Source organism: Excalfactoria chinensis, chromosome 1 (assembly GCF_039878825.1).
Source record: "Excalfactoria chinensis isolate bCotChi1 chromosome 1, bCotChi1.hap2, whole genome shotgun sequence".
NCBI classification, from domain to species: domain Eukaryota; kingdom Metazoa; phylum Chordata; class Aves; order Galliformes; family Phasianidae; genus Excalfactoria; species Excalfactoria chinensis.
In genome coordinates this window covers 44,896,448-44,920,208 of record NC_092825.1, presented here as the reverse complement: position 1 = coordinate 44,920,208, position 23,761 = coordinate 44,896,448, and the positions used below count along the sequence as shown (strand labels likewise).

General features: G+C 37.6%; 1 protein-coding gene across 5 annotated transcripts in view; it reads right to left on the bottom strand.

Annotated features, from left to right (window-relative positions):
- ANO4 (anoctamin 4) overlaps positions 1-23,761 on the bottom strand; it is a 186,501-nt gene that overhangs the window by 77,800 nt on the left and 84,940 nt on the right. For 3 of the 5 annotated variants that reach the window (XM_072342020.1, XM_072341990.1, XM_072342010.1), the window contains 2 exons: positions 12,064-12,200; positions 6,329-6,487 (listed from right to left, as the gene is read on the bottom strand). In XM_072342020.1, coding sequence (XP_072198121.1) covers positions 6,329-6,487; positions 12,064-12,200 — 296 coding nt within the window. The remainder of the gene's footprint in view (positions 1-6,328; positions 6,488-12,063; positions 12,201-23,761) is intronic. The other 2 variants (XM_072342001.1, XM_072342030.1) reach the window with 2 other exon arrangements.

Genomic DNA, 23,761 nt, shown 5'->3' with positions numbered 1-23,761 from the left:
GATACTGGCTACCCTTTTTTTCACTTTGCATATACATGAGCACACGCGTTTGTGTGTCCAAGCAGGTTTTTTTCTTTTCTTTTTCTTTTGGTAAGGATATGACCATTGGAGGTAAATAGAAGAAATAGGGTTCTCCATCATTATTAAAAGAGGAAATAAAATGGGAAAGAATTTTATCTCTTCTTAAAAATATTGTTGAGTATGTTTTAAAATTCAGACTGTAAGGAAAGAAAGAATGTATAATCTGCAATACATGCAAAATCAAATAATTGAAAATGCATTAATATGTAGAAGCAAGATCTCTCAGATGGCAGAAACTGTCACTGAGCTGTTGACTTAAATGATAAGGTGACAGCCAGCAGTCTGACCCACTGCAATTAAAGGAGTCACACATTATTATAGAGCAGAAAAGGAATATGTGAACAGTGTCAGAATTAAGAGACTCATTGTCAGCAACCTGTATTTTTTTTTTCTAGCCAGAGAGCAATATAGTTTGTCCTAAAGGCAATCCTGTTAGCCTTAAGTGACATCCTTCATGTAGCCTGACCTACTGTGCCTGTGCATTATCACACACACATCTGTCCTGATGTTTCCTAGTGGCAGGGTGTGCACCGGATATATGTTACAGCAGGCATGCACACAGGTATCTGCCTTTCCGTAAAAAAAGGCTTAGAGAACAGTTAACACAGCTTTGGTGGTGGAAACTTCTCCTAGCCACCCTTTTCTCCAATGGATAGGGGGCTTTGGTATGTGCAGAGTAAACTCAACTTGAAGGAAGGGATTTGAAGATGAAAGAGAAATGTCAGCTAGGAAAAAATATTACCTAGTTGAGCTATTTTCCTGACCTGCATCCTGCTCCTGGCTATCCCATAAACTATCCTGGCAAGCTTCAGGTAGTAACTTGGACACTGGCTGAGCAAACTGTTATAAGCTGTATGCCTTGACTAAATTAATATCCATAGCGGCAATAAATTTCTTACAAAGTGTTGTCTTTTCAATAAATGAATGCACTGAAACCAAAGCTGAAATAGAAACTTACAGTCACTCAGAAGGCAATGTTTTTTTATGCACACTGCTCCTCAGAGAGACAAATTACATAAGCTAACTTTATAAAACACCTCTCCTAACTGAGCTCTGCAAATGCCACTTGAGGGCTGGAAGTCAGCCTAGTTCTGTTCTGCTCATGAACCACAATCAGCAGCAACATTTACATAACAGGACTCTTGTGAACAATTGCAGTGATGGCGCACAAAGCAGAAAAAAAAGCAGAGCAGTTTGATATAATTGTTTTGGCTCTGCAGTACTAAGAAAAAGCAAGGAAAAAAAAAAAAAAAGTAGTAGATGTCATTTCTGCCAGAATGAACGATGCTAATATTTGACTATGCTGAAGAAGAACAGCTGTTGATTATAACATCGCATATTCGCATCATCACTTTTTGAGCATAACTATATTTGAAGTCTCAGTCCTTGAAGCTCTTGGTTGTTTGTTTGTGGTTTTTTTTTTCCTGCTCACTATTTCTAACTTTTACCTCTCTTTGACATAGTCATAAGTCTATTTTGGTTTTACACTCAGGGACGAGTCAAGAGTCATGGAGACACTATATTGTGTGCTCTTTCTGTCACCTGTAATTTCTCTCAACATTCATCATTCTAAACCAGGCTCCAAGTTGCTACTAAATATATGCCTCTTACTGAATACATGATTCAAACCCCTAAAGTCCTGTTCCATTAGTTCAAAGGTACAGCCACATCAAGAGAAACTGCTTTATAGATCTCATACTACTTCAACATAAACTGGTGCACATCTACCTCCAAACCTGAAAAGCCATGAAATATTATTATTCAGTAATTACATTATATCAACTACTGAAAAACTAGTTTCTTAATTAACTAGTATTAACTAGTATTCTTAAATTTCTGGTTAAGAATCTGCCTGCTAGTAGATATTTCTTATAACGAGAGTGAAGCTTACATACAGCTTTCCTTTCCCCCTTTCAACTTTTTCTGCTTCTTTAGAGAACACCTATTGTATACACCAGCTGCACATCAGCTGCCAGGTGTTGCCCCAAAAATGTCAGCTACTGCTTGAGGCATGGAGCAAATGCAATTCGGGACACACTGGTGACAGGTTGACACTTATAGTGGCAATGTTTAAATTTTTAATCAGGCGTGCAACAGAAAAAAACATACAGATTGAATTATTTCTGAAAAACTCAACAGCACGCTAACATAACGTCTTGCAGCTGGGGTACGCAAAGACTGATGTGGAGGCAGCAGCCCAAAAGGACAGATTGCTTTTCATGAAGTATCTTAAACTAGTTTCTGAAACACTCAGTAACCATCAGGAGACTTGCTTGTTAGGTCAGAAAGGAATGCTTCAAAGCAGTCCATTACTTCTATATGGTAAATTAGTATATTACAAAAAATATGTAAAATATAGAAAATATGGGGCCTGAATGCTTCTTTCACCACTGAATATTTTCTCTTTCTAAATGTCTGTCTCTCCATTTCTACTGATATGCCCAACACCTTTTCAAATAAAGTTCGTATCAAATCAATTTCCAAATTATAAATTAAACATTTGGAACAAAATGTGAAGCAAAACATATTTAGTACTTTTCATAGCACTGTATGAGAAGTTTAGTGCAGTCATAAAAAGCAAAATAAAAAAAATCCAACAACATAACAACACACAAAAACATGCCAACCTCAAATTAAAAGTAGTCTACTGCTATATGATTATTTTCTACCCAACATCAACATCTTTTTGTATATACAGTATTTACTATAATCCAAGATGATATCTTTCTTTTAAGATTAGAAATCCATTTTTATACAGATTTCTTTCCAGCAGCATACTACCTCTACTTTGCATTTGCACTGTACTTATGAATCTTTATACCTGTGAAAAATGTCATGCACCCAATATAATTCTGAGCCTTCATTTTCTCTTGAAACAATAAAGTTGCCAGAAAAATGCTGGGTTTATACTATCTCAGAGGGATGAACACTGTATTTGGAATGACAGATGCAGTCTGCATTCTCTCCTTATATGAAAGTGATGATAAGTATATTTTTCTTAGAGTGAATGGGATGATCTTAAGGCTATTCAAGATTTGGATGAATATGAACCATATACTCAGAACAGAGACATTCATATTACAGCTCCAGTTAACCACTGCCGGTCACCTCTGGCAGGTGTTGGTGCTATGTAATGTTTAGAGAAAGTATCTATGCATGGAAAAAGGCATTGCTACTGATACCTCAACACTAATAAGAACGTACCTCCTCTGAAGATTGATTCTTCATTTTATTCAATTAACAAGTCTATTTCAAAGAGTATTAAGGAATTTAAACATTGTGGTCATCAAGAATCCCAAAGCCAGAATATCATATTTATGTACCTCTCTTGTGAAACACTAACAGACAGAGTAAACATTGAAAAGCAGGGAGAAGGGTCAGAAAATGAAATACGCTGCTCTCCTGGGTTACCCATTCACTCTTAGACCTCTGTTTTCTACACCTTTATTAGTACAGTGATTGGTTCCTTGGCCAGAAATCCCCTTGTTCTTTAGTACTGGTTACACAAAGCACAAAAAACTAGCATAACCTGCATTGGAGAATGGTGTGATGTAGCTGAAGAATCTGAGTGTGAATTTGTTGAGCAATACTGGTAAAGTGTAACAATCATTTTCTACAGCCACAAACATATCTGTTCAGACCTTTATCAGCTACATGAATCTGATGCTGTGCCTCAAGTTATCTCAACATTCATTCATTAATTTTAGAATCACTTTTTCATTTCACGAAAACTTTACTTAACTAGTAAACATTTATCTCCCTGCATCCATCATTTCCTGGGTATTTTGCTGTGTTATGTTCATCAGTTAGTCACCCCAGTGCATTATTCTTTGATTGCAGTGTTTCTGAGTGGCTTCAGAACTGCACTGTGAAGAGATCTGTAAGTTTTCTAGCATCTCTGACTGCACATTATGAACAGGACTTACATAATCAGATGTGAATATATGGACTGCCTGTAGCCAAAGAAGAAAGAACCTACCACCATGCAAGTTCACGGAATGTAAAAATATTTATCTCAGTCCAGCAATAATAACCTGTTGTTTCCTGTATACATTCTCTGGTCGTAGAGACAAAAAATTATCTCATTTTATCTGTGAACAAAGTTTTTCAGTGGAAACAACATATCAAATATGAACAACAATTAGAAAAGACATCTACAGTTAAAATATTCCAGAACTGAAACCCTGCACGATTAGCAGTCTCACCAAAATGGACAAATAGAAAACCACGGGGAAATAATCCAGGCTTTAACCAATCACAGCACATAGTTAAAATCTAAGTGTTATGCAGCACAGCTGTTAGTCTGCAGGAAGGGAGAGAGGGTGTACCAAGAACGTATTTATTTCTTTCAGCATTATAATTCAATTTAGAAACTAAAGTGATCATAAAATATACATGCTAGGGTTTAATTTTAGGTCAGAGTCATAAAAGACTGGTATCCTAGATTTTAAAAACATTGTCTTGAGTCATGTAGCACAGCCTCATATGGATCACTCTTAGTTTAGAAAATGTACAATTACTGATGCCAGCAAGAAGTCATACCAAAGCCAGATGAGACTAATAAGAAATAAAACTGCATGTCAATAGCATAATAGAAACTGAAATGAATAATAGAATGGGCAGAGCATTCGTGCAGCCCAAGCAGGAAACTCCAAATAAATGATCATGAAAGGCACAAGGAAAGTCTATGATAAGCACTTAAATCATCAGTTGAAAACGTGCTTCATGTAGAATGCTGCAAGTTTCATAATACTTAGGATATAAAGGGATTTCCTAACTTTCACCGCAGTAAAAGGCAAGAAATGAAATAAATCACAAAATAACAGAATAGTTCAAAATTGTTAGATGTAGCAACATGGAGAATTTATTCCACATTCATTTTCTACACTTCCCAAACTTCAGAGATATTTTCAACATCTCTCCTGGTGGAGGCAGGGATATGAAGCTGTACAACCACAGCAGCATTCCCACGTTCTCAGGTCTTGTTTTGCAACTCTTTCAACCACTGGTATTTTTACAGGAAAGAAATTATGTAATAAAGGGGCAAAGGCTGTCATTTAAGACATCAAGCAACAACTTCAGCACCAAAGATGCTACCTTCCAGATTATCTGAAGGAATAATGTAGGGCAACTGTTTGACGTGATCAGTGACATGCTCTTAAAATCTATCAGCATCTGGTTCATTATAAAAAATGTAACAAAAATAAATATTTTAATTATAGGGGAGAGAAACTGCTTCCGTTCCTTATCCCAGTGCTATGCAAAGAAGAATACCTTTTAAGCACACAGGCAGAATATCTACCCATGTACCAAACTTTCAGTGACAGAAGGGGAGATTAAGTACAGCATTTAAACAATGTATGAATGTCTGTAACCTGAAAATTCCCATACCATTTGTATCAGGGGCAGACTAACAATGCATATCAACACGAGTGCAAGTTGATCAATCTCTAGTAAAACTAAGTGTTCGGTATACATATCCCAAATGGAAATGAGACTTACGTCCCTTTTAAATACGGTTAAGAAAATGTATTTCAGTTTAAGAAAAAAAAAAAAAAAAAAAAAAAAAAAAAAAAAAAACCTAGGCAAAAAAGTCTTTTGAGTATCTTATCAATACTTTTTTAAGCAGTTTACATTCATTTTACACTCCTGTTCATAAACAATTCGCTGTTTTAGGACATTGTTTTAGAAACAGTGTTGACATACAATATTCATATGTGCTTTTCAGTTGTTTTAATGTTTATGATTAAGACTGCAAGGGAGATTGTAGTCAGTTTTCAAACTATCAAAATATCGCCTAGGACCGTACACCTTAGCTGACAAGAACAGGAAGGCAGGGGTCTTGATAGGCTCCTGAAACAAGTACCAAGATCCTCAACAAACAGGTAAGAAATATCTGTGCAAAAGAGAGCACTGCGCAGAGTAGAATTTAGGCCATTCAAAACCAGCATTTGTTTTCTACATTTGCACAACTCAGAGGATGAAATTCTATGGCCTACTTGTGCATAAGATTGAAAAAGATGACTCTAATGGCCAGTTTTGGACCGTCAATTCATGTGTCTGATTTTCCTTTGGGCTATACTTTCCTGCTGCTGCAGCAATAAGTAGTCTATATTTAGTCATACTTAAAAGCATTTTTCCACTACCACAACAGAGGAAAGGGGATTCAGAGTAAACACAATTCACATTCTGCAAAAATTTAAAAGTTTAAAGTTTTTTTTTTTTTTTCCCAGGGAAACTCCTTTACCTCTTTTTCCATCTGAATTCCTTCTGCCCTGATATTTCTTTCAAATACTTCCCTCTTTTCTGTCTGTGGATTGGATTTTCTGTATACCAGGATGTAGTCAATCCGACATTTTCCATCTCTAAAATACAATCCATTGGCTTTGTTTTTATCAGGTACTTCCTGTAAAGAGAAATTCAAACAATTCAGTAATGCAAATTTGCATTAGCAGTTGTTGCATCAGCGTTTGTATCAAGTTTTCAGTAATACTCAAAGGAAAGAAAAGGAATTGTGACAAGACTTCCAAGTTTGCATGTACTTTACATACAGTGTCCCTGAGGTTGTCTGAAAGAAGTACAAATTACCCCATTTCAAAACAAGGAGGTCTTCTTTGGTAGATGCTTGGCCATACAGGTACGGGGTAGGAGAGAACAGAGAATGGAAGTCAACATTCCTCTCCTGCTACACTGTAGAAAATTGGGAATAACTTTTTACATTAAAAAAGGAGCAGAAAATATTGTAAGCGAAATCTGAATATAAAAAAACTTAGTATAGTAGAATGTCTTTGTACACCTGAGAAGAATAATCAACGGCTTGAACATTAACTGTACTGAGAAACACAAAATTTGGTGTGAAGTTTCTCCTTGCTTTGTGATTACAGTAGTTCCTCAGTTCCTCTGCTTCACAGGACAGTCTTGTGCCTTCCTCACCATACCTCATCAGACTACAAAATTTCTTGGCTTGTGAAACAGCTAAGGCAACCCACTAGATTTATTTGAACATAATCTCCAATGTTTGGTCTGGTGATACATAAAAGCAATATGTAGTATTTCTTATTTCCAGCAAAAATTTTTGCTCAGAGGGAAAGAAAATATTGTTAATAAGAGATCAAGTGGATCCCTCTCCTGAGATCCAAGAGGCAAGCTTCTAGTCTGTTTTAGAAATTCACAAGATGAAATCCTCTGCAGCTTCTCCTCACAATTAAACACTACTTCCACATAATACAAATTTTACCTAGGGGTTAAGTTTTTCCCTTCACCCAAACTGAAACTGTGTGGCAGAAAAACTGGTGAGTTGGGAGCATTTTATTCAAGTAATGTATACTGTGAATGATATGTGGAAACAAACAGCTCTTCCTCAGGGAAGGATAATGGGTAGGGACTTCAAGGGCATCAAGACGAGTTGACCTGAAGTTGAAGGGAGGGTTAGGGTAATTCTTCTTTCTCTTAGAATCTTCCCAATCATTCCTTCTATAAAAAGCCATGCTTTATAATATATAATCTAATCCCCAGAAAATAAATAAATAAATAAATAAATAAATAAACAAACAAACAAACTGCCTTTCACTTATAGGAAAAGTAGGGAATTTTCAGAATACTTTCGCTTAGGATAAATGCTTTTTAACTTTAACTGTACAGTTACATAAAAATTGTGATAATAACAATTATTACCAAAAAATAAATAAATCCAATTCAAGGAGTTAAATGTAAACTTCTGGATTCTCAGTAAGCATTTTCTTTAAATGGAAAAAGCAATGAAAGCATCCCAAATATCCCATCCCCTTGGTACACACAGTTTACTGAAAGAAGAAAGGGGAATTTTTCTAAGATTCCTTCACTACAGCACCTGACTCCTGACACAGCTTAATGCAGACTTGAAATAGTGAGAGCTATTCTTTAAGCTGAAAATGAAGGCAAGAAAAAAGACATAAGCCCTAAGGAAATAACAGTAACAAACCATTTGTTTCTATACTGCATATAATGCTGACAAATGACATTATCAGGATATCAGAAGTATTTTTCACGGAGTATTAAATATGAAAACAGCTCAGAAAGCACAGTCATTCATTTATATATTTATTTATTTCTATAAATGATGTTGAGAAGACATGAAAAACCAAACAGAGCATTTAAATAAAAGAAAGAACAGTGCAGCAGAAGATTTAGGGGCAGTGGGCCAGCTTGGTAGCTCTGCTCTGGTTTCTAAGCCTCCTGCTGTTCCTTTCAGTTTTGCAGTTCCTACAGACACCACATGTATTGTAGCACATGAAGGAGTGCAATGGGGATGTATCAACTGAGTAAAGAACAATCTGTGCTGAGGGCCTGCTGTACACACCATGTAGGATTGAGGGATTACTTTGGGCCCACTCCGGGGTCATTCCAGGAAGGATCCAAGTTTGAAATCCAGGACCGCTCCACAGTGTAATCCAAAGCATGGGTAGGGCCTATTGAGAGATTCACTTCAAATGTACACTCCTGATTGGAACTCAAATGGTAATACAAACCAGCACACACTTTAACACAAGGAATGTATCTTTCTCCACGAGGAGCAGTGAATCCACTGGAAAAAGTGATTTGCCCTCTGGCTTCCTATGTTTCACTTTTCTCTGAAGAAAATTCATTTAGCCTACACTGACTCATCAGCACATGTAGAATCTTACATTAAGATGCCTAAGAGATTTACATATTTATTATGTAGGACTTATTTCTCAATAAATATTACTGCCTGAGACAATTATTTTCTCTTGGACCTGTGAAACCATCTCAACTCCAATACTGTCCTTCTTCCAGAAGGGCAGCATGGACAACATTGTCACTTGGTTTTCATTTTAGGAACTCTGAGTGCAGATATCTGCACTATATATGCACTATTCCGGACGGAGACTTTTCTGACACACTGTTATTCATGCTTTCCAGACATTGCCTCTCCTTCATCTCTGTCATGACTTCAAAATTCGCTTTTCCTTGGAAAAAAAAAAAAAAACCAACAACAAACATAAATCTAGAACCAAGTTTTACTGCAGCTTTGGGGGAGAAAAGTAGTCTAGATAGGTGCATCAAATCTCCATTCCTTTGTGTGAAAAAGAATATCAGAAGAAACTGGCAGGATGGGAAATACTTCACTTTAGCAATAAATTTAGCATTTCTGGCTATCTAAAGTTGTGTAACTGAGAATTCTTTTGCAAGTAATACACCAGATTTCTTATCCTTAGACTCTCGATGGCAGCCACCAACATTCATAGGCATATTTACACATTTACTCATTTACACATACATGGTAGGAGGACTTTTGCCTAAAGACTTATCCCAACTATCTCATTACTCCAAATCAGATAATTTGTAACCCAGATAACCAACCATAGAGACTTTAAATGTAACTTCATAATTAAAAGGGCTGATAGGAAAAACAGGCAAATTCACACTTTTGTCTGTGAGTCTTCTGAAAAAATAAATTAGAATGGACTCCAGTGTTCACTAACTTAAGGACAAATTAGATTTTGTCTTCATTCCTGCTTCATTTTGTACTTAGTTATTATCAATGTGAATGCTCAATACACATAGAATCATAATATTTTGAGGAGATCACCTTTTCCTGCTGTTTGTGGCTTCCTGAAATTACAGTCCCCTGCATAAAAATTCCCAACTGGAATATGAATAACTTTTTTTTTTTTTTTTCAGCCATAACAGTGCAAGTTCCAATTTATGGCAAAGATTGTTAAAACAATCACAATTCTGCACAAAGTTAGTAACACTGAACCCAAATATCATTAGAATTTGAGTTTAAAGTGAAGACCATATGGGTGACTTCTGCAGTTTTAATTTCAAAACTATATCTATCAGCTGGAATCTCAAGTACATAAACACTATTTTAGGTAGAAATCAATGTTTTTTTTCACCAGTTTCATCATTCTAAATTCCTTGAGTACAGAAGACTAATTTAATACGCTATAGAAGGAAAGGCAGAATAGATGTAGAACTGAAGTGTAGGTCTTAAACCATTTCCCCCTTCTTTATGTTGCAACTTTATTTCTCAGCAAATGAAGCTTCAAAGAAAGTTTCAAAATTCCAGTCACAGCGTGTCCCAAGATGTAGATTTGTAACTGTACACCTCCTACCTACTGTTCTCTGAGCAACCCACACAAAGAAAAACATGATTTTTAGTTTGCTCAGACCTCATCTCCGTCAGAATGAAACATAACAAAACAATGACACATCTTTAGCCAAAGGGCATGCTGAATCCTCATCTAGCTCTACATCTCTGATGGTACTGTTTATAAAGCACATCCATAAACTCTTGAAGGGATCTTCTGGTTAAGCATGAACAACAAACAACTGAAGCAAATGGTATTTCAACTTGTCAGTTAAGCTAACTAGTAAGAAATATGTGGTGTTTTTGTTTGTTTGTTTGTTTATTTGTTTTCTCTAAGGTTTTAGGATTATGAATTCATTTTCATGGATTGAAGTAACAATGTCTGAAAAATGTATCATTTCCTTTTGTAAAGGAAAGTAGATCTTCAAAACTCTCTTCTTTCTTTTTTCTTTCCTTTTTTTTTTTCCTTTTCCTTTTTTTCTTTTCCTTTTTTTCTTTTTTCTTTTTATGTTGTCTACAACATTCCTCTTTTTTTTGCTCTTATACATATAAATGACCTTTACTGTTATTTTCCTCAGTTATGGTTATCCAAAATAAGTAAGTAAATAAATAAATAAATCTATTCAACTATGAAAACTTTCAGACATTTTCCCTTTCCCTTTAAAAAAACAACAAAGTATACATCAAACAGGTGAAAAAATGTTTTCCAGACTTGCTAAATTAACAGCAGTATATATTCTCTCTTATCACTACCAGATCATTTTCTGCTCACTTCTCATCTTTAAAATGCAAAAGTTGTGTGCCTTTCAACTTTGCCCTTCAGTTAGAGACCACATGGCACACGATCACAAAAAGCAACACATAAATATCATGTCAGGTTACTGTATTATCATTCAAGCAGGTGAATGGGGCCCTTTGTAGGTTGTCGGAGGAGGCTGTGAAAGAGCAATGAGGGAAGTGGAAGATGAAATTGTGCGCAAGGTCAAACACATCTCTCGGTGGAATGAATTTTGTCACTCTAATTATCTGTCTAAACATTCTAGGAGCATAGCTCTCTGTGGGCTGAATTTCTAGTACAAGAAAAATTGCTCTATCAATCAGTGTTATTGTGCTCTTTGTATCTGTGGTAGTTTCTATGGAAATAAATAGGATGCATTACTTTTGGAACAACATATTTAACCTACCTAACCCACAAAACACTCTAGTTCCTGAAAAAGTAATTGTCTGTAACTACACCTTCTAAGACAGTAAACAAAAGACTCAGGGCAAAGGCTGATATAATAACCTATGGTCTTTTCTTCTTAGTTGTTAGCATGGCTCCTACCAGTTCCAACCTGTGCCAATCAGCACTTTGCCAAAAATCCTCAAGCTCAGCTGGGAAGTAACTACTCCAAGTAAGTAGTCTGGATGTGGTCACACCCCCCAGGCAGGGAAAAGGAGGCCTTAGAGCCAGGCATGAGTCCACAGTCTCTCCACTCCCTGAGGTAGGCATAGCATTCATAGGCAGTCAGAACAGTTAAAGGATATCACATTCCCTTCTGCCCAAAAGACACAGATTGAGGCCTAACTTTTCATGATTGAGCCCACAATGCTTGTATTAAGACATAATTTAAAAGGGATTGTGTGCTGAACAACAATTCCTCCTTGGTATGTTCTAAGAATCAACATTATGCATCATCAAGACTGTCCTGCTCTTTACTTGATGGGAAATTGTTTGTGTCTGACACCTAGTACCTTCCATGAGATTTATAAGTGCTCCTCCTTCATCCATACTCCAGATGGGTTAATATAAGGCAAATCTTGTCTTGCAGAAAATGAGATTTTTAATGAAATCATATTTATTCCATTTTTATAGAGGACATTATTTTAATAAGTTTCTGTGTTCTTACCTCTCCCACCACTTCCAACCTGCTGGCATCATCAGAAGTACTGGTCAAGTTACCGTGGTGAAGCAGGGAGTCATCATCTTTGGAAGGGCTGTTCACACCTTCTAGCTCATCAAAAAAAATGTTGACATCCTTAGCTACTAAAAAACAAAGATAAAAATATGTGTTCAAATATATTTGAGCCAAGTGAAGACACTGAGCATAACACATTATCAGTGATCCCACTTTTTAGTTCTGGTGTATCTACAGTGTTAAGATTAAAATCTTCTGATGAGCACTGGTGAAGATTTAGGATATCACAGTACCTCTCTGATCTTAAATAAATTATCATCTGTCACAATAAAACATTTGTTAGCTATCATCTCCTTGTTTTTTCCTGGGATAAGTGGCCTAAAGGACTGTTTTCTTTATCAAAGCCACAAAACATTGTTTTCAATGAGGAAGGTATTTTTAAGCTACTACACAAAATATCAAGTTAGAAGTTGTACAGACCTGTGGCAGAAGACCTCAAGTAAGTACTGCTACTTGAAAGACGCTGAATATATGAGCCTGGGCTAATGATAACTTACAAAAAGTTTGGCATCTTTTGATATATATATAATGCTAACATATTCAGATCTACTGACTGCCCGGCCTTCAGTCATGCTATATTAAACCCAACTTGATAAAAAAGCAAGGAGACATAAGGTCCTGGAGTACATTCCCCTGTCCTTGGGGTCTGTCAGTGGGGTCTCAGGTCCAAGACACTGGTGTACATGGGGAGAGGCACCAGACAGTGCTCAGGGTAACCCTGTTTGACCACCTCATGTCCATGTCTGACACTGATGCCCCTCACTGGACCTAATCTTGATCCCCAACCCATTCCCATAGAACTGCCCAATGGGGTTGCAGTTGTCCCAGGGCTCCTGGTTGCTCTGCTCCTACCTGAGTGGTGGGGTGGGGCCTGGCTATGGGGCCCTGTCCTGACAGTTCAATGGGGAGCCCCCATGGATCAGTCAGCTCTCACCATGTGTGACTGAATACAACAGCTTGAGTAACTGAGTCAAATTTCTTCCAACTTTTATGCAATGTTGTATCATGATAATTTTCTAGTAACTAAAATAAAAGCAGTGGAAGACTTGGGATGTGTTAAATGCTGGCATTGTACTCAAAGTTGAAGTCAAAAGGCAATGGGAAGCTGTGGGCAGAGTGGCTTTGCACTTCTACAGCACCACATAAAGGCTATTGGCTTCAGAGACTGAGGGGCTGCTGGACAGAAGACATGGGAATGGGAGATGTGGAGCAGGCAGGCTGCAGCCAGACAGGTCTGTAACTGCACTCCAAAGCTGCTGATGTTGGATGAAAGGATGGTGAAGAGCTGCATGTGGGGAGAAGAAAGATATCCTTGTTGAGGATCAAGCCTCAGCAGCACAAAGGTTTCATTCACCTCTCCACCCTTATGTTTGGTAGGGAAAACCCAGAATTATGACAGTAGAGTTGTGTTGGAAGGGACCGCTTTGAGGCAGCTGCTGAGCCTCTTCCCCTGACTAAGGCAGGGTCAAATGACTGTCATTCCTGGCAGAAATTTGTCTAGCCCACTATTCCTTATGTTTTGCAAATGTGACTGACTTTTGGACTCATTTATCTTTGTACAATATACCCCCAGCCCTTTTGCTTCTCTGCAGTTCCCCCAGATAGATGACAGGCAGTTGTCATTCCTGTTGATGTGAATTTATATTAAACAGGAAACAGCCAATAATCTCTAATTCCTAATGGCAGCGTTTCTCCATTTCTAACTACTGGCTGCAGGTGTAAAAATGCATTCCTCCACTGTGGAGAGTCAATAGCTGCCACAAATTAAAGGCCATTAACTGTTCCCCAGCCATCATAAGTGCTATGTGACCTCCTTTCCACTCTTACCTACCTCAGTGGGCTATGACCTAGTTTAAGGAATATTATTTCTTTAAATCTCCAATGCAACAGACTCATTAGGTTACTTGTTCTTCTCTGTCACAAGCCAGGGAAAGATTTCTTCATGTCCTGATCATGCATCTATGCTACAGTTTAGATATATTATTCTTTTCCTGTCCACTGTGAGCATTGCTGTACTTTTGCACTTGCCTTGGATAGTATCCAAAGTCTGCTACTGATCCTATTGAAAGCTTCAAGAATTCTTCATTTTCATACACATAACAAGGACAATGTTGACAACATACCTTGCATTTTACATCACAGTACTTGAGCTTATAAAGCCACTAGTAATTTCAGCAGCAACAGAAATCCAAATGGCATCCAAATAATCCACAATACAAACAAAGCTAATGAACCAACAGGAACAGTGTATTTTTCAACTGGAATTCAGAATTTATAATGCTTTTAACAGTGTATTCTCCATTTAGGCAGCATAAAGATAGGGATTTTTGTGCCAGATTAAAAGTTTTCAGGATAACACACTAATCCTTGAGTTTAGCAATTTTGAAGTGGGATTTTCTGTCTCATGAGATGATAATCTAGATCTAGATCACCACCAGTTTGTGCACAAATGTTCAGGTAAGTGTTAGACGGTGTTAGAACCACCTCTTGCAACACCAGAGTGCCCGGGTTCGAATCCCCCTTGTGGCACAAGGGGTAAAACTGCCACTCTGCTACACTAGAGGACTCGAATCCCGGGAGTTGGACTCGATGATCTCTAAGGTCCCTTCCAACTCGCACGATACTATGATACTATGATATGATCTCTAAGGTCCCTTCCAACTCGCACGATACTATGATACTATGATATGATAAGAAGAATTAATGCTCCCCATGTTATCCTGACTAGCTGTTTTTCCTGCCATGAAGACTGCCCTGGTATAACTGATGAGACTTTTGGGATACTAGAATTGCTGCTTCCTGGAGTGCCAAGAAAGCTTGGACTGGCAAAACAGATGTTTTTAAGTGAGTGTCTGAGATACAGAAACTGGTGTGCAAGCGGGCAAACATGTCTGGGAGTTTCAAGCAGAGAATTACTGGATTATTTTCAGTTTTGTGAGGAATGCAAAAATCTCATTTCAAGCTTATTTTAAAATCCAGCCCAACTCAGTAGGGACTGCAAATTGTGGAAACTGCAAATCTCAGCTGGTTAGTAAAGCTACAAGGACCAGTTCGGACTGCCAGTAATGGAAAACCACTTCTATCAATAGTACACAGGTAATTGCTGGTTGGTAGCTTCAACAAACAGGATAAGTAGTGAAGAGATGTGCTGAACTACCATGTCTGTAATAAAGGTGCCTATGACCCTCTTCCAATCACAGGAACTTATGCTACGGGTGAGAATGTGGAGATCTTTATACTTCAGTTGCCTTGTTGTTTCTGTTTTTGAAGACACACTCCTATTATTTCACTCACTGATACTAAACATAGGGCTGAAACATTTGCTAAGAACATTTTTCTGCCTCATATCTCATTGGATAGCAACCAATATTATCTAATAAAATAATGTGCCACAAATGTAAAAGAAAATGTAAAAGAAAAATAATAATAATTTTTAAACCCACAAATCTTATTTGCTTCACTTTAATAATGGTGATGATACTTCCAGTGCAACTCTTCTGTCGGTTTTACCTAATTCAGCTATTCTACTGCAATGAATAAGAGCACTCACTCCTACACTGCTGCTAAAGGCATAATCAGGGCTCCATTTTCTCTGTTCCCTTCAGACTATGATAAATACATATATAATCAAATGTTCTTAACAGAATGATACCTAATAATTTTATTATATACATGCTTTGGCCTGTTCATTTGAGAAGCAGACTGGTATATGGCAATATCTTTTTAGGCAATGCAATTTAACAGCAATGCAGAGCAGCACATACATTGCTACAGGAGATATCAAGAACTCCCCCATATGCTTTCAGATTAGCTTCATTATGCATGTTCAGTTTCCCCCCTCAAGTTCCACTTTGTGGAAAAAATAAAATAAAATTAAAATCAGTGAGTTGAAAATTCAGAATCCTTTGAGGAATTCCAAAAAATGTGTGAATACAAATCATTTCAATGCAAATGAAGCAGAATCGAGTATTTTAGAACTCTAGGAAATTCTAAGCAAGAATCCCTGTGAAATCTTGGTGGTTCCAAAAGTCTCTTTTGGACTGACTGAGAGCAACTCAAAAGTTACACCCTTATCCTTCTGAAGACAGATACTCAAAGCTCAAGGTGCCAAAAAATAAGAACTTAGCAGTGGAAAGAAGCATGAAAAAAGCTTTGAAATCAGAACTTTAAACAAACAATCAAACAACAGAATTATTTACCACCTTTCCATAAGACATCCAACTTCTCAGAACAATAACTAGGAAAAAGCCATGAAAGCCTTTGCCAGCTTTTGTCGGGGCACCAAGGGCACCCCTAGTTGTGCCTACCCTTGGCCATAGCCCCAGGGCTCCCCCACCTGCTCCAGCCTCATGTCCTCACATCTCCCTGAGGCCCGTCAGTTCCTGTTCGAGCCAGGCCACATCAGGGCTCGGCTCCAGCTCCCCACAGCCCTGCCCTGCTCAGCCATGCCTCCTGCCCAGCTGGGTCCACCTGAGGGCCCACAGCTTGGCCTTGACCCAGGGTAGAGCAGGTGCATCATCCCCTTTGGCAGTTTTACACCCAGTGCACTCCTCTACAGTGCACGTTTATAGACATTTTAAGACCAGTAATGATTGTTTCTGGGCTGCCTCTTATAGACTACTGATATTTTCTGAATTATTAGCTGTCAAGAGGAAATTGTAAAACACTTAGAAGAAAATTTTGGAAATGCATGTTTAAGACTCGAGCATGAACTGTGGTACTCAAACACAGAATTTTGTCTCCAAGGCTGTAAAAGTCCCATCCTTTTCAAATGGCTCTAAAATCATCTTTAAATCAAAATGCTAATTCTTAGAAGACTCTTTGTGTGATGCTTTTTAGTTTTGAAATTATATTCAAATTGCTAGAACAATTTTGAAGCTTACTTCAATTCATATTATATCCAAGAATCACTTCCAAATACTTGCCTTAGGTAGGGTAGAATTCACTTAAATGTATATACCCACAGAGCGGAATTTTGTGTCTAACCTGTAGTACTGACTTAAGCTTTATCTCTCTAAATTCCATCTGCAGGTAGCAGAGAAAAATAGCCACTTTAAAGTTGTGGGTCACCTAATCTCTATTAGCCACCTACTTCAGAACAAGACAAATTGAGATTGAGACATCCTTGTTACTTTCCATCAACTATAAAAAGGCACTTAAATAATAAAATGAGATGTTGATAACTTCATTGCAAGCCCCTGTGTTTGAATTAGATGAATCCTGTTTTTATCACCACAGAAAGATGGTATACTTTTAAAAGTAACTGGAGGTTTTATTAAAAGGTAAACATTTGAGGAGTAAGTAAATGTAAGTAAATCTGTGCCCTCTTGAATCAGAGAATATTCCATTAAAGTATGACACAGTACCAGCAGAAGTTGAGATGTGGCCATATGACAAGAATTCAGTTTGGAAAAACACTGCTAATAATTCTAATCTTGGCACCTAATTATTTCAGTTAAATCACCCTCATGCCTGAAATGGAGAAGATAACTTTCTTGTATAAAGATCTAGTAACTTCCCTGAGAATCTGTTTATCTTTCTTTATCTGTCTTTTATATTCATACTCTGAATGATTATAGTGTTTTTGCAGCCACTCCAGCCCACATCCACAACTTGTCCCAGGCCTCTATCTGAGCTATGGTATATTACTGGCATTCCCGATAGGAAAAAATTCTATTTTATAAAACATAGAGTTCATCTAAAGATACAATTGAAATCATCAGGTGAATCATCACTAAATGATCACCTCTGCCATTTTTCAAACCCAGGTTTCCTTTCCATCCCCAAACTGATACTATCATCACAGGACCTGATCCTACCATTGTACAGTTACTGAGTCTTATGAAAAAAAACTAGAGCACAGGATTCATTCTTTTGTGTCTTTTAACAATCAAAAATGTAAATTGCTATTTATAGCTATAGAAAATTGCTACAAAAAAAAAAAAATCAAAATTTAAAATAAAATTGGAAAAAAGCAAAACAAGATGCCAGCCATCAGTGTCACCATACCATGTGCTTTGATCCTTGGCCAGCACAAGATTTTTCAACATATTATGGAAAATTCTCACTGAAATTCCAGATTCATTTAGATTCCAGAGTTGACTCAATCTTTGGGGTGGGTGAGGGTGTCTTCAGCCTTTGTTAAAAAGACTAGTATTTTTTCTAACATAAGCCTTAGGATTATCCTGCACTTGCATTTGAGAAGCATGGATCAATCACTACACAAACCTCAGCATACTACTTGTAAAAAGAGGTGGCTTGAGTTGGAAGGGACTTTAAGAATAATTTTATTCCATTCCCCCTGCTGTAGGCAAGCACTGCCAACCATTAAATCAAGTACCAGCTCATGCTGCCCATCCAACCTGGCCTTGAACACCTCCAGGGATGGGGCATCCACAGCTTCTCTGAGCAGCCTGTGCCAGCACCTCACCACCCTCTCCATGGAAATTGTCCCCTGGACATCTAATCTAAATTCCCCCTTTATTAGTTTGAAATCATTCCCCCTTGTCTGGCTTCCTTCCCTAGACAAGCAGGAGTTCAGTTGTCATGAAAAGCTCATCACTTCTGATCCCCAAATTTACCTTATGCAGAGATGTGAATATACTCCAGTACTCTGTAAAATCCTGGAACTTCAAATCCAGTCTTAGGTCTCAGAATGAAGGAAGGATATATATGACAATAATACTTCACAGAGGCATTCAAGAATGTCAAGAATGGATTAAATAACATGACTCAATATTTCTCATCGTTTCTGCATAGGAAATATATGCTGTTGGAATCCTTATGTACATAATCCAAATCTTAGTAAAAGATATCTTAGTGGCTTTCAATAGCTCAGTGAACTTTCTCACAGATTTTTGTAGCAAGTATTCACTTATCATTCAGTTGGTTAATTCGTATGTAGTAATATTTGTAGTTGTAATTTCAATATATCACAATTGATTTATTTGACCATCTAATTGTTTTTACATCCAAGCAATAACTTACTTTCTTGTATAGCATTAAGAATTTCTGAAAAGTCCACATCTGTCTTCTGTGCATCTGGTTTTATCCATACTTGTGTTTCCAAACGGTTAACCTGCAAATCCTCTCTTCCTTCTGAAGAAATTGAAGAGATTCATGGGGTTTGTGACAGTGAAATAAAACATCCAGCCAAGAGGCTTTCTGGTGTGGGAACATATACATGGAATAATGCTACCTATTCTTTTTTCCCCTAGCAGAACCAATTTTTCTTCAGGCAGCTTTTGATATAGCCAGAATTGATGTAAAGCTAAAATAGAATGAAACAACAGGTTCTGCTATAAGGAATGATGTAGAGTCACCACGAGTGAGTTCCTTATTTGGGTGATTATGTGCTGCCATGCCACGAGCATCTCCTCACCACACCATCTACAAAATTAACTCCAAAATATGAAGACAGACAAAACGTTTTGTTGCAAATGACACAGCACTACAGAAACAGATAGGCTACAGTAAAGCACATGGACACACGCAAGACAAATAAAAGCTCAAAACAGGAAACAACCATTAGGATAAAAAGAGCATGGACAGCATTTTTCCACCACAGGACACCATAGGGTACCACATGGCAGGCTGGTGTGCTACGGTCTGGAAGCACTCTAGTACTGCAGTCTATTTCAAAGGAGGTCCATAAAAGCATTATAGAACGTTAAAAATATAGGCCGAGGTGACAGTTTCAAACCTGTTTTCACATGTGAATAGGCATGAGATGTGCCCCTCTATGAAGCTTCAGTGTTCTTTCAACATGAGCAAGGAAAGCAGGAATTTTTCAAAATACACCCTTTCCATGTAAGCACAAATTACCACACATCAAGACAGAAAAATTTTTGGCTACATGGGCTTAAACCCCTGGCTACAGGATGCTCCAGTGCAGCCAGAAAGAGAGGGAACTATCACAGATGCATAGAATTGTTTGAGTCAGAAAGGACTTTAAAGCTCACGCAGTCCATCTCCCCTGCAATGAACAGGAATACCTACACCTATATTAGGGTGATCAGAGACCCTCCAGACTGACTTTGGATGTCTACAGGGATGGGGCATCCACCACCTCTCTGGGCAACCTGTTCCATATAGTCAGTTTTTATTAAATAACTGTTACACAGAGCTAGCAGATAGCTGTAGGGAGCTTGGAGACACCTGAGGAAGGACTTCAGAATAAAAAGTGTCAGGTTATTTAGGCCATTTCTATGCCTTCACTCGTGGCTACCGCTCAAGCTTTCTATGGAAGCTTTCTTCTTTCTTCTGCATCCTGCCTATAACAAGCCAGTCTTCTGAATTTCCTTCTAACCTACTGTAGTCATAGAACAGGGAGAGACCAACTGTTAGTGGTTCCCTGAAGACTACCACCTGGATAAGTGTTACAGATTATATTCATGCACACCAAATTGCTCAACTCTATTTTAAAGACCCTACTTCGCCTTATGGAAATAAAAAACTCAAAATGAGCATTTAACATTTTCAGTCTTCTTTATTTGTCAATGCTGAAATATTATAAATTCAAACTATATTACTCTTGCCCCAGCATATTCTTTTGTTCCACAGCAAAGACTCACTGTTAAATCAGAGCCAGCTCCCCTTATAGATTCCTCCTGTAAAGAGATCTGTCATAATAGCAGCAGGAATCAGCATTTAATGATGTAGAACAAAAAAGAATTTCTTAAGTGAGACAGCTGGGTATTCATATAATAGCAGTCTGGAGAAATCTGCAGACGGCCTCAGAGATGGCGGCCTAGGCTCTGCCCCAGAGGAGAATACAAGAGACTAAAGAAAAATACTGCAGCTGCTGGAAAAGGCACATAGACAATAGGACAAAAGTAGAAAAGTAAGTAATGGACAGTTTTGCCAGTGATACCATTCATTTTCCTGTTAAAAACTTACCACTTATTAATTTATACAAATATATCCTCAGATCCACCACTTTGCAGAGGGAATGCTGCAATTTATTTTTTTCCTGAGAGATGAACAACCCCTGTGTCATGGTCATGGAATGGCAAACTCAGTGATTCCTGATTTACTGGTGGACAAAGTTTTTAGACCAGCAGGTGTTTGGACAGGCCAATCTCTTGCATCCATTACCACTCTCCTGCATCCAAGAACCAGTGTTTTTTAGCACAACAAACCAGGAAAGTATCTGGTGTTGCTGTTGCTTTCGGTTGGCTTTAGCACATCTTTCTTGCATTAACTGATTTGTGCTTTATTGATGTTAGGACCCATTGACTACACTCTAAGAAATATTAACCAGGAGAATGTCAGGAAAGGACCCACGGAAACACGAGAAATAAGCAAATACGGATAAAAGTGAAGTAACTATTGAATTTATCCAAATTTAAGAGATTTTATTAAAAGGTTGATACAAGACTTTTCTCCACTTATTCAGCCACTTTAGTTCACCTGAAGTTGTATTTTAAATTATCTTATAGCCTTTACTTTGGTGTACTCTTTAAAAGTGGTGAACAAGTAGGACACTTTCTCCTTTACTTATTTTCAAGGGTCTCTACTAATCAAGTTTAAAAATGCCCACAAAACATGGGATTTTTTAAAAGGCATTTCATTTTTCACAGGCTGGATGAGAAGACTTCTTCTAAACAGGAATTTTATTAAATCGTGTTTCAGACAAGCAACTTGAGGCGCATGGTAGTTAATAGATGTTAATGTTAAATCAGGTTTCCCACTGCAGTGACAAAGATTTTGCAGCTACTTAAAATCAAGAACATACTGAAGTATTTTGCTAGATGAGAGCCTCGTTAAACATATATCACCTAGTATACCCAGTCAGCAAAAGTAGCATGTAACAGAAACAAAAGAAAAACTATTTTTTTTTTTGCTCAGTAAATACCTGGAGCCATACTTTCAAAGGCTGCACACTTTACACACGCGCTGTGATGTGCAAATTGTGTCTGCACACAGACACTCTCTCACTGTGGCCTGAAACTGAGCATAAACAATTGGGCTGCACAGAAAAATGTACAGTTTCAGCATCTGGCACCAAAATAAAGGACATGCAAATAAGTTGGATGGAGCAAGTGATCCCTTTCCTGAACTACAACAGAATGTTCGTATCTACTTAATAATTCTGAATGGAGGTAATCATTGTTACTCAACAAGGCAGTTGGGTCTCTTGAAGAATTTTACTACTTTTTACATGTGCGAAAACAGAAATTAACTCAGTTGCCTGCTGAAATTACAGCCTTTCTTCTCTGTCCTCCATCAATTCCAATCAACTCAGCAAGTGCAAACTAATGTTTTGTCTACAGCTCCAGAAATTTCTGCAGAGGTAAATATGTAGCTTCAAAGCATGTTTCTGAAGAGGCATCTAGGTAGTGCCAGCAGATATGTAACTGTAGTGGTAGACTGGGTGTATCTTAAGGGTCCATTTTGCTGTTTATACAGATTTCTCTAACTTGAGCTACTTATTTTTACCTTTGTAGGTCAGAGGATTTGCTTCATACATCTACAAAACATAGTTCTGTAAGGATTGTACGTACTAGATAACAATAAACTAGATAATAAAGGCTTTAGAGACTTCTTATTTGAATTAGAGAACTCCATCCTAAGAGCATTAAAACACAATGTATTTCAAAGACTGAAAAATGTGGGCACCCTGTGGAAATATCTGAAGACCTTTTAAAAAACTGATCTGATAGATTGCCATATACATCCATAATATTTAGGGACTTGAATATAACTCCTGATAGGCTTAACTGGCTTACCAGTCATATTATAAAAACAGTATATTTTGTCACTGGTCAGCATAGCTAATCAAATCTTTCACCATTTCTCCTAATGGTTTTCTTACTGATTATGGATAAAATAGCATGCTTGCATGTTACTGTGAAAATCAAAAGCTGAGTGTTAACATACAAAAATATCCTGTTTGTTTTGACTGTACTTTGAAAGGTACTGGAGTCAATACATATGGCTACTTCATTTTTCACAGGAAGGTCTAAACAATGCAAGGAAAATGAATTTTAAAATTCAAATAATAATTTAGCATGAAGAACCTATGTCATAGATGACTCTGCATATGATCATGTCAAGAATATCCTACTAACAATACCGGAATTACTTTTGAAAGGCAACTGAAAAATAGCTTCCCTTTACATTGCAATACACTGTAAGGCATATAATGCATTTAATTACGTTATCGCAAACTCTCTCCTTATCTGCTGGAAGCAGCAACAGTGAATACAGAATTTCTAAACACCTAACACTACCGTGTTAAAAAAGTACAAACACTACCGTGTTTTAAAAGTATAGTGTTGGTTCTGCCCTATGATATACTTTAGGTGATGTCAGAAATAGAGAAACCCCATCACCCAATTAACTACAAAGAATTGAGATGTCTGCATGCTCTCTCCTTCTGTCTCTCTCATGCTGCCTGTTCCTTTTAAACAGACAATCACAGAAAAAATGGATGAGTGGCCTTTGGCCTTTGGTGCAAACCCAAAACTCTCCTGACAAAGCAGCCCGAACACTAGGCTATGGGGACAGGATCCTGCTAGCCCCGAGCCTTCAGTTCTTGCATTTCAAACATTTCCACTGCCCATAACATGCCTTTCACATGGGGACTATTAATTCCAAGTCTGCAGCTACCACCAAGAAGAAGGAA